The 12,793-nt window shown below is 41.7% G+C and overlaps 1 protein-coding gene across 2 annotated transcripts in view; it reads right to left on the bottom strand.

The window, feature by feature from the left end:
• LOC144792068 (uncharacterized) overlaps window positions 1-12,793 on the bottom strand; it is a 211,900-nt gene that overhangs the window by 130,789 nt on the left and 68,318 nt on the right. For both annotated transcript variants that reach the window (XM_078666915.1, XM_078666916.1), the window contains exon 6: window positions 10,623-10,667. In XM_078666915.1, the coding sequence (XP_078523041.1) occupies window positions 10,623-10,667 (45 nt within the window). The remainder of the gene's footprint in view (window positions 1-10,622; window positions 10,668-12,793) is intronic.

Here is a 12,793-nt window from a genome sequence, read left to right as displayed (position 1 = left end):
TGCTTTTAGGCAGGTGACGCGAGAAAAAAGCAAAAGACAGCGCAAAACACAAAAAGATTTCTGTTATCAGCCCACAAACAACCTTAAAGGCCTCAGCTACAGTTGTAAGATAAGGACAGGCAATAATAATAATTTATCATTCGTAGTACTAACATGTGCAGTAGTAGATAACATATTATTAGAGGACATTTTCAAATCTGTGTATTAGAAAATGAAGCAAATGTTTTCAACTTAATTCGATCAGAAACTATCCATGTCTGCAATAGCTCTGGTTTCCTATTTAAATGATTGCATATCGAATTTGCAGTTTGTTTTGTCCTGGCAAACACCAGTGTGCATACAAAGCAAACATACTATATCACTGCCAAGATTGTTGTTACAAAGATCTGATCTGTTGAATTGTCTAGAGGAAAACAGCTTTTCCAATCCAGACAGCAGCACTATCAAGGTGGTTCCTTCTGAACTGGTGTTCCATCACGTTTGGTCAACACAACTAAGATTTCAAGAAGCGCGACCGGCCAGCACCTAATTAGCTGGTCATCAGCAATCCTGCTTTATCACTTGCCACAGCAACATTTAAACCAGTTTATGCAGTGGCGTAACAAAACTTGAAACATCAGAATGACATCTACAGGGACAACTCAAATCTCAAAACTTTCATTAGAGATTAATCTTCAGGTGAAAGTCCTACCCACAATACTGAACTACCGGGGGATACGGACCCAGATTTGCAGTTTTCCAGCCAATTCCTTATTTCTTAGTGGGACCTTAGGGTCCAACTCGTAGGATTGGACTTTCCCCACCAGCAGATTTCTCAGAACCCCATGTACTGGTAATCTCGAAAACCCAGCCATTTACCTGGCCACCATTACCAGAGCCTTAAAAAACTTTTGAGACACAATGCTCGTATTCTATTCAGTTTCAACTTTCAAAAGCAATAGATGTTTTGTGTGTGTGTATATATATATATATATATATATATATATATATATATATATATATATATATATATATATCCAAAGCATACCTCCCTTTGACAACAAAAGAAGAGCGCCGTGCACCAAATTTAAAATACAGGAGCTTTATTTCGAAAACACCAGCATGGCAGCAGATAGGTTCCTGACGCGTTTCAGCTAATGAAGCCTTGATCACAGGTGAGCCTCTGGATAATTATGCGGGCGTGGCCTTGATGCTACGCCCTTTAACAAAGACTGCAACGTCACTCTGCAGTCCTCGCATCCTTCAACATCCAAGATGCACTGGGTAAGTATTTTATCGACAAAGTCAGCAATTGCATTTTCCAAATTATTAAAGTGTTTCAGGGAAATTGCAGACTCTGCACTTGTAGTATTTTAGTTTCCACGTGCACCTATTGCTGGCTCAAAATGTCATACTGCCAAATTAATGCCATGTTTCAGCGCCTGCATTTGGAAAATCTGTAACAAACAGACCAGTGTCTGCTCGTATCCCCTTGCTCTGCTGCACTTTTCCTGATACCGGCTGAAATTCTTCATACCTTCCATGTGGTGACTCACGCAGGCGGGTCAGGCTCTTCACTGTTCAATCCACCTCACATTCTCCGATCTTGAGCCCCGACCTCTCACAGGGTGGCCTCGGCGCGCGGGGACCGGAGTGCCTCGCTTAACATCCAAAGCATACCTCCCTTTGACAACAAAAGAAGAGCGCCGTGCACCAAATTTAAAATACAGGAGCTTTATTTCGAAAACACCAGCATGGCAGCAGATAGGTTCCTGACGCGTTTCAGCTAATGCAGCCTTGATCACAGGTGAGCCTCTGGATAATTATGCGGGCGTGGCCTTGATGCTACGCCCTTTAACAAAGACTGCAACGTCACTCTGCAGTCCTCGCATCCTTCAACATCCAAGATGCACTGGGTAAGTCTTTTATCGACAAAGTCAGCAATTGCATTTTCCAAATTATTAAAGTGTTTCAGGGAAATTGCAGACTCTGCACTTGTAGTATTTTAGTTTCCACGTGCACCTATTGCTGGCTCAAAATGTCATACTGCCAAATTAATGCCATGTTTCAGCGCCTGCATTTGGAAAATCTGTAACAAACAGACCAGTGTCTGCTCGTATCCCCTTGCTCTGCTGCACCTTTCCTGATACCGGCTGAAATTCTTCATACCTTCCATGTGGTGACTCACGCAGGCGGGTCAGGCTCTTCACTGTTCAATCCACCTCACATTCTCCGATCTTGAGCCCCGACCTCTCACAGGGTGGCCTCGGCGCGCGGGGACCGGAGTGCCTCGCTTAACATCCAAAGCATACCTCCCTTTGACAACAAAAGAAGAGCGCCGTGCACCAAATTTAAAATACAGGAGCTTTATTTCGAAAACACCAGCATGGCAGCAGATAGGTTCCTGACGCGTTTCAGCTAATGAAGCCTTGATCACAGGTGAGCCTCTGGATAATTATGCGGGCGTGGCCTTGATGCTACGCCCTTTAACAAAGACTGCAAAGTCACTCTGCAGTCCTCGCATCCTTCAACATCCAAGATGCACTGGGTAAGTCTTTTATCGACAAAGTCAGCAATTGCATTTTCCAAATTATTAAAGTGTTTCAGGGAAATTGCAGACTCTGCACTTGTAGTATTTTAGTTTCCACGTGCACCTATTGCTGGCTCAAAATGTCATACTGCCAAATTAATGCCATGTTTCAGCGCCTGCATTTGGAAAATCTGTAACAAACAGACCAGTGTCTGCTCGTATCCCCTTGCTCTGCTGCACCTTTCCTGATACCGGCTGAAATTCTTCATACCTTCCATGTGGATATATATATATATGTGTGATCAAGCCTCCTTGGAGGCGAAACGCGTCATGGCGGCAGCGCTGGAAATCATTAAATAAATTCACTTGTTTGCACCAGCAACTATTGGATTCACTCCTCGTCATTTTGGATTTATGCAGTAGGAGTCTGCAGCATGGCGATTTTCCAATATATATATTTATATATATATATATTACCTACTGGCGGTCGCCAGTAGGTATATATAGTTAGGATTTTTTCTCTATGGGTTTTTTGAAAATTCTATGTCTAATAACTTTGGCGTTTGTGGACGGAATTGGCTGAAATTTTCAGGAAAATGGCACATTTTGTTTCTGAGCAGCCCCTGAAAATTTTGGGGGGGTTCGTCAAGGGGGGGCCGAGAAAAAAGGGGGGTCCCAAAACGCGTTTTTCCCATGTTAATTTCCATAGGGCGGTTGGCCTCACTTTTAGCCCGAACGGCTGAATGGATTTGCACGAAACTTGGCAAAATTGTAGGGACTGGTAGCCCGATGTGCCTTTTGTAGGTCTCAATATATGTGCTCCAGTGGATTTTGAGAAATTAACGTTTAAAAAAAGATATATATCTGTAACAGCGGACTGGGCAGCGGCCCAGGACGCGTACTTGTCGCGCAACGGAGCTTTGTGAAGCGAAGCTGATTGGTTCTCCGGCGTCTGTCAACATTCCAAACAGTCCGTAGCGGCCGCCATCTTGTCTCTCGGTAGGATCGAGAGACAAGAGGAGGTCAAAACAAAGGGGGAAATAACTATAAGGGGGCATAGTAGATCCTCGCTGACCCCCTAGGTTTGATGTGGAGGTTTTAAAAGGGCCCCGCGGGGCAAAAAAAAATAATAATAATAATAATCGAACGGCTGAATGGATTTGCACGAAACTTGGCAAAATATTAGGGACTGGTAGCCCGATGTGCCTTTGCTAGGTCTCAATATATGTGCTCCAGTGGATTTTGAGAAATTAACGTTCAAAAAAAGATATATATCTGTAACAGCGCTCCGCTTCGCGTAACGGAGGTTTGCGAAGCTGATTGGTCATTCTGTCACTGGGCTATAGTTGGGCTACATCTGGCTGATATTTGGGCTACATTTGTTTTTTTGTGTGTCTGGCGGCCATCTTTGGGCTACATTGGGCTACATTGGGCTTCATTGGGCTACATTCGGCTAATTAGCAAATAGCTCATCGCAAACTAGGAATGGTAAAGAATCGCTATTTATTCCTTAAAGTTCGCTATTTAGGAAATGCAAAAAACTTTGATGATACATATGGCGGTTCATCTCTAACAAGATAAGAAGCATAGGGATACATTTATGATGACTGGCGCATCACCAGGGATGTGTTAGTCATTCTGTGCCGCTGTTCCGTCACCTATGGTGTGCTGCATTTACAATGCGGCGCATCATGGGGCAAAAACAGCACAGATGCGTGATGTATCTGTGCCGTAAAGGTGGCGCATTGCTGGAGTTGTATCGCAAGTGTGATGAAGCTCCAGCAAGGGTCGGGGGTGCCCCTGTCGCAGGGTTTCTGTTCTCACACAGAACTGTGGACAGAGGATTGGAACCTCGGCGAATGCATTGCTGGAGTTGTATCGCAAGTGTGATGAAGCTCCAGCAAGGGTTGGGGGTGCCCCTGTCGCAGAGTTTCTGTTCTCACACAGAACTGTGGACAGAGGATTGGAACCTCGGCGAATTAGGGTGTCCCAAAACTCACGTTAGTAATGAAAAACTCCTTAGCAAGCTAGGTACAGTGTCACATTGGATATAACAAACTCTCAATGTTTAGACAATCCAGAATATGAACTTATAGTACCTCAGGATACGTGGAACTCATGAACAGTCGGTCGTTATAGATTTCTTAGAAACCAGAACATGGAGTTAAGAAGAACATATGTGTATTTGAAATGTTTATTTACTAATGCCGTCTTCTCAGGCGTAGTACCTTAGATAATAAAAGTACACATATTATCAGTAGCAAAATTACCAGCATAGTTACTAGTACATAAAAAGTGAATGGTGATAGTATGTTAACATGCTGTAAATGAATAAGAGTTAGCAACACTTATAAGCAGCCGCGGGCCGTGGAGGGAGTTACGGTGAGGCAGGGAGGCGGGGAGGGGGAGGGGCAGGGTGGAGAATACAAGTACACATATTATCAGTAGCAAAATTACCAGCATAGTTACTAGTACATAAAAAGCGAATGGTGACAGTATGTTAACATGCTGTAAATGAATAAGAGTTAGCAACACTTATAAGCAGCCGCGGGCCGTGGAGGGAGTTACGGTGGGGCAGGGAGGCGGGGAGGGGGAGGGGCAAGGTAGAGAGGGCTCCACCCTGCTTCTCCCCCTCCCCGCCTCCCTGCACCATCGTAACTCCCTCCACGGCCCGCGGCTGCTTATATCTCACCCTCCCTAATACACATATTATATTATTTGCTAAGAAGGTCTCTTTGTGTTGGTTTAGGGCGTGCCCATACTTTAGTGTCTTAGATTTGAAGGAATCACATCAGCATACACCAGCTCTCTCTTCATGTGAACCGCATCAACTGTTGTGTATGTGTGTTCGGCAAAGCAATATAAAACCCGCCTCATGCCCAGAATTGGCAGAAGTTGCACTTATGTTATGAGTATGAAGTCGTGGAGATCAGACCTCATAACAATTCTGTATCGTGTTGTTCTTGAAACTTTAGCACTCGCTGTACAGATATAGTTTAACAAGCAAAGCAGATAGTAGAGCAATAACATATTATTCTCATGTAAACCACGATGAACTACTAGGTGGAAAGCTAAAGCAACAACTAAGTGTCGTGTGCAGAAGTTGCAAAAAAGGAAAAATGGCGTTTAAACCGGTAATGAGCCCATGCTAACTTAACACGGTGTAAAGATATCCAGGACCTAGATGACACCTCCCCATGATCCGGAAACGAACTGAATAAGATAATAGAAGTGCCATCTCATGAGAGCAGATTGCAAGTTTATATGTGGACGGTCCGCAAGGTAAAGCATTAAAAACTAGGAAAATTTAATGCTAAAGAAAAATAAAACAGCCAAGTACTTTATCGAGTCTTAAGCCAATAGGCAAGGTAAATAATAAAAACTTGACAAATAAGTCAATGAATTGTCAATGAAATGCTAGTACTCAGCATATCAAACATGAAAAAGGTCTATGACATAACTGTGTATGCAAAATAAGCTGCAACAGCCTCCAATAGGAAGTCACCGTCTTCATCCGAAAACAGTTCAGCCATCCAATTCAAAAGCGGAAAAGAACATACGTGCTCTCCCAGCACCGGATCCTCTATCACCATCAGAGGACAGCTCGGTGGGTTTTCAAGAAAGCTCTGTTCCAAGAAAGACTGTGCTGCCGCCAGTAAATTCCAGGGACCAAGTAGTCCATGCATCAATGCCACAGCCATAATCCTTTCGCCAGGACAAACCAACTCGTGAGTAATGATAGGAGTCATCAGCTGATTAAAGTCGACGTCAGGAGAAACCGGTCCGCAGAGACACAAATCAATGGCCCAATCGAAATCACAGGTCAGGCAGTGAAATACAGGCTGGACACAGGTGAAGTAGGAGAATCGAAAAGATAATCCATATGCCGTGCTTAATATCGCCAACGGCATTGTGCCATAATATTCTAGCATGCGATTGCGGAACAGTGTCAGCAGCTGCAGGGTGGGAGGTTGCATAGGAGGGACATCCATATTTAAAAATGTAAAAAAGCACAAGAGCGTCCGCTGGTAATGCAAGTAAAAATGCCAATCCACGAACCAGAGTGGAGAAAATAGAATGAAAGGAAGCAGGGATGACTCCAAAGATTTTCTCAAATGAAGTCACGAGACCACTGGTAACAACTTTAAAAAAGTGCGCCAGGGACTTTGTGGAGGATGCGTTAAAGATAGTCGGAAACATGTTGCTGAAATTGAAAGGCAAATCTTAATTGAAAAGGGTGTGCACCTCTGTACGGGTGTTCGCTATGTGAAGTACGAAAGTTTCACGGGCCGAACTCAAGGCCACCTCTCTCTGAGACAAAAGAGCTCTTATTCTTGCCATGCCGTTGAAACGTGTCCCAAGGTTGGTATTTGTGGCCAGATTGAAAACTCCCTATGTTCATGTGTGGGAGGAAATAGAACATTTCTGCAGCAAATAACCCGTTCACTTACTGTTACGATAAAAGGAATACTTTTAATTAACTCAGAACAATCTTCATTATTGAGCATCAAATAACTACCATTTTCCAACAACTTGAACGTGGGGATGATAGCAGGAACTGGCGTGCCTTGCAACACGCAAGCCATATTTGGTCGGTGTTTGTTGCATGAACCGTGTAACTGTATGTGCCTACACATTAGTGAATGATCTGGCGTCTCAGTGCATTCCTCTCCATTCAGATAAACTTCTTGATCATCTTTGAAACATCTGTATGTGTATGGAAGCGACCAGACCTCATGAAGAAAAGCACTACCTAAAGGTTCATAACGACCTATTGGTATATATTTCATACAATTTGAAAACTTATATAAAGCAAAAGGCAGCGTTATTAAACCGTGGATAAGGCATGTTACCAAAAAACCCGCAATCCTCTGCTGATGATGTCACTGAGCATGTCATGAATGATGTAATATGTGACATCATCAGCAGTGGATTACGGGTAATAGTATCTCTAGTTTACTCCCCTATAGCTGTCTTTCTTTCAACATAAGTGTCTGTTTCCTTCCCTTATACTTACTGTTTTTGGTTCGCTTCCGGTTCGCGTACCGGCGAGCGAACTGGGAAGCGAACTAAGAGAAATAGAGGTTGGCACAGTTCCAAATATTGTACCAATTTTTTAATAACGGGGAGGTAGTTCTGAAAAGAACTTTTTTTTTTTTTTTCCTGAACATTTTTTTACTGTTTTTGAATTTTTCGGAACAGTTTTATATTTTTTGGGGGTTTTCTTGGAGGGGGCAATGAAAACGATTCATTGTAAAGGGCTCAACAGGAGCAACAAAACAAAAAAAAGAAGTATTTATTATTTTGGGCGTTTCGTACAAACTTGCATATGATAGTCAATAGCTCTGTTGATCAGAGTGATGCTTTTTTCTCCGTAGGAAATGAATCCATCGCAAAATACGCAGATGTGTTTTACATCACCAAATCTCATTTGTATATTTGGCACCATCTCCCTGCCCTCTGGTCCCGTTACTTCCGGTACAACAGATCTTCTGGCCATAATAGGGAGATTATCTAGGTCGTTCCGAAACTGTGCAGCACTGTAGTTGTTAGGATGCCACCTAGTCATATGGCGATGCATTGTGTAGTTTCCGAAACTGTATTTTTTGTCGGTCCCTCTGGACAGTCTATCTTGACATATAAGGCAAGTTACGTATCTTGCATTTACTTTTTTCTTACCTTTGGGAATTTTAAAAAATTGCCAAATGAAGTTTTCTTTCCGGTGAGACGTCCTGGGCTGCTCAGGCAAAAACTGCCTCTCTTCGTGCTCGTCCTCCTGTTCCTCTTCTTCTTCTTCTTGTTGAATTATAACTTGAGCAGGTGGTCCACTCTTCCTTGGATGTGGTGGAGGTGGTGGGGAAGCACCAGCTGAAGCTACTAAAGAAGCCATTGCTCAGTGATCACAAAGGGTCTTTCTCTCACAATGATGAAAGTCAGAGTGAGGAAAGAAGGAGGGATTTTCATCATTTGGGAAAAACAAGAGTTCTCAACCAATCAAAAGTGTTCATTTTAGATTATATGACCTAGTCTTACATCATTAGGAAACCAAAAGTGAAATGAACCAATGAAAAGTGTTATTACCAAGTCACATGACTTGCTGTGTTTACGTTAAGCGGTTTGCTTCCAGAAACCTGCGCTTTGCGACTCGCTTCGCGTACCAGTTCGCTAACGTAGTACGTCATATGACGTATCACGCGACAACGTGAAACGTCATGCGGACGGGAGGCGTCACGATGTTGTTTTGTAACGCGGCACTTGCGGTAAAGAAACGTTTACCGGCTCGCGGTCTATTTCGCGGCATCAAGGTCAGCTAACGGGAAGCTTCCCGATTTGCGAAGCGGGAACGAAGAAAAAAAAATATTTAAAAAAAAAATTATTCATAAACATATAAAATATATTTTTGGATTTAAAGAAGAATACATTTTACAGCTACAGATATTAGCTGTTAAAAAACCAATTAAATTCACAGAAAAAACCATAGGTTATGGACCATATATAGTTAGGAATTAGCATTTACAAAACCTTGAAAATTCACTGAAAAAACCATAGGTTATAGACCATATATAGTTAGGAATTAGCATTTACAAAACCTTGAAAATTCACTGAAAAAACCATAGGTTATAGACCATATATAGTTAGGAATTAGCATTTAAAAAACCTTATTTTACTCACACAAAACCATTGAAATTCCATATATAGTTAGTTGCACTAACTATATATCGCGCACCCGCAATCCACTGCTGATCATGTCACATATTACATCATTCATGACATGGTCAGTGACATCACTGATGACATCACTGATGACATCTCAAATGACATCACTGATGACATCACTGATGACGTCTCATTTGACATCATTCTTGTGCTAATACGATAAACCTCTTCAGACTCTAATATAACCTTAGATACACTCAGTGTATACAGACACTCACACACTGCCACTCATCCATGGAGTTACTCACACACCCAGTCAGTCATGCAAAGAAACAATCTCACCTCCATTTCCTCAACTATACAGTTATACACACCTTACTTATTGAAACATATACTAACACATATTTACTCTCTTATACAATCCCTGATACAAGTTCACAATGATCGATACAACCACTCACTCATTCAGTGGCTCTCATGCACAGTTATTTATATATGCCAACTCTCACATGTACTGTGTTTTACATATGTACTTACTATGACATGTAGCATTGAGATATCCATTCACTCATCAATACACTCATGCACACAGTCAACTGCCCATGTAGCTGTTTCCACATGCACTCTTGAACTCATACACCTAGTGAATAAACTGCTCACACATCTATGCACAGAGTCACACACCTTCCAGCCACCCCCACACAAACTCAATCTCCCATAGAAATACTTGGGCAACCAATTAATAACACATATAGCCTCTCGTATAGCTAATGATCAACACATGCAGCAGTTTACATCACAACAGACATAATGATGCACAAATTAAGACAGTTTAGTCACTAACCCATGCATTCAGTGAGACACATTTAATCACTCACTCATACAGTCAGTCACGCACCTACTAAATCCTTCATCCAGACACTTATACATCCACTCATTCTTCAATATGTAAGACATATTTTAACTTTACAGAAACATACAGTCACTGGATGTTGTCATCAGTGATGTCATCAGTGATGTCATTTGAGATGTCATCAGTGATGTCATCAGTGATGTCACTGACCATGTCATGAATGATGTAATATGTGACATGATCAGCAGTGGATTGCGGGTGCGCGATATATAGTTAGTGCACCTAACTATATATGGAATTTCAATGGTTTTGTGTGAGTAAAATAAGGTTTTTTAAATGCTAATTCCTAACTATATATGGTCTATAACCTATGGTTTTGTCAGTGAATTTTCAAGGTTTTGTAAATGCTAATTCCTAACTATATATGGTCTATAACCTATGGTTTTTTCAGTGAATATATATATATATATATATATATATATATATATATATATATATATATATATATATATATATAGTCTCACAACTTATTTCCCAGGCTTCTCAAATGTAAAATCATAGATGTAAACAATGAATCTATTTCGTACTGCCTATATTTCTCACCTGTCCGGGAAGCGTTTTCAGCCGAAGTATTTTCTAAGTCGCCATCTGGAAAAACAATCATTATACATGTTTATTGCACTGACTTTCGCTTAATGAACTGTTTATAAGTTTGCGATTGCAGTTAGTGTTTTTAATTCATTTATTAATAAAAGTCGCTATTTCCTATGCTGACTGAAGTTCAACAACACCCTGATGAGTTACTGTTTTAACAATTTCCCAAAATCTTCTTGTAAATATAAGGAAGGTGAAGGTAAAAAGGCACCAGGTATTATGCCGTGCAAAAGCCTTGTCCTTCTGGCAAAGCCACAATCTCCCAGAGGAACAGATTAATGAAGCTGTCAATTGTAAGTTACAGAAATGTTGACTTCGTCAAAGTGCCACACATACTAAAAATCACACTGACAAACACAAAAGTAATAACTGAAGTCATACCCATCTCTAACCTTCTACTTTACGGAACACACCAATCGCATTTGAGAGCCTATCATGTGCTTGTCCCATTTAGCCTCAAGATATTTCCGGCAGGCTGAAAGAATGTGAGGACTAAAGCTGACGAGACATGAGAAAATAAAATGACCTAAGAATTGAAAATCAAATTCTAAATTTTTCTTAAAAACATTGTGATACAAAAACTAGGGCGGTGTGCAGAGTTCAGCAAGCAGAGGAGTGTGTTACGTCGCCCAGTTCATGCTGATGTTTAGGGCTGGGTGTTTGTCCCGCACTGTAAAATTATTGTGCATGGCACTATGCGCAGCGCAAGAGGGCGCTGCTTCTTTTTGCTGCTCAAGTAGATTTTCTACTCGAGCGGCAGCTTCCTCAACATGAACAGAAGGTTTCTCAATTCTAGCAGTAGCGAGCCGTAGCGACCATCCGCGACTGCCCGTGTTGGGAAATCTTGCCGGAAGATGATCTGGAGTAAGATTTTCCCCGCTCGCCAACGTGAGGTTGCCGAGGGAGGAAAAAACTCAGCTCTGCAGAGTTTTAGGGAACTCTATGCAGAGTGGGAGAAACTCCACAAGCGGAGCGAAATTTCGCTCCCAGGCCTAGCAAAAACACCCCAAGAGTACCCTCACTGTATCTCAAATATTTAAATACTTTTAAGAGAAATAGTCCAGTATAGAGTGTTTTCCATGCAGGCTTACGACTGTATGCATTTTATAGGACAATCTTCGGCTGGCCACATGCAGGTCGCTAAGGTAAATTTACCTTTCCTCACAATGGCAGCATGTAAAGTGATCAGCCACCCTTCAAGGTGCAACAGCTCTACATCAAAAACTTTTAAATAAAATTAAAAAGCACAATCTGTTTGGCATTCAAGAACACATGGGTATTTGTACTGGATGCACCAGGCCTCCAATACTGAGAATTATGCATATGAAATATGAGCTCCACTAGTTTGAGCATTTGTTAGGATTCTCTTTGAGACTAGTAAGCAATGAGTCATCTGATAGTAGTACTTGCCTCACCAGAAAGTGAATGAAAGAGTATTGGTTTAATGGACGCTGACAAAGGAACCAACACTGAAGAGTAACTTATAAATGGGGGTGGGCAGAATTTGCTTAGTCGCGCTACGCAAATCTCCGCAAGCATGCAAAAGTTCTGCGAACACGCAGAATTGCTTGTTAAGCCTGTTTGCGTTGCTTTTTTTTTGTTTGCGAACGCTGTTTGTATGCTCGGGGAGAAATATCTCGTGACCACGCATTTTGAAAGCACGAACAAGTGAAAAATTCCGCGGATCACGGAATTTTCGGCAATTCCGCGTTCTCTGCGGAACGTGAAATTACCCAAATTCCGCCAGCGGAACGGAATTTACCGCCCAGGCCAACTAATAAACTCATAGTAGAGTAGACCACACAGCCAAAGAGACTGATGCACTTAAAGGCTGCTCCATACTTCACAGAAGTATTTCCCTCTAACAAGCTAAGACAATAAACCCGTGCTCCTGGACACTTTTCAGAAGCTGGAATGCATTTAGCCTGAGGAAGTCAAGATTTATTAGCTGACAATTTGGGAGAGCAAACATATGAAGCTGCTCATGTTGCCAGTAAATCATGCAAATCACATTACAGAGAAAGGCAGAAACAAAGGAAAGGAAGTAAACTCTACGCTTCACTTTTTCAACTTAATTTGCTTCAAAGTGATTTAAAACAAATCTGCACAGCATTTTTGAG

This window comes from Lissotriton helveticus, chromosome 11, assembly GCF_964261635.1.
Source record: "Lissotriton helveticus chromosome 11, aLisHel1.1, whole genome shotgun sequence".
Classification (NCBI taxonomy): domain Eukaryota; kingdom Metazoa; phylum Chordata; class Amphibia; order Caudata; family Salamandridae; genus Lissotriton; species Lissotriton helveticus.
The sequence above is the reverse complement of the archived record's forward strand: the minus strand, read 5'-3'. Positions and strand labels throughout refer to the sequence as shown.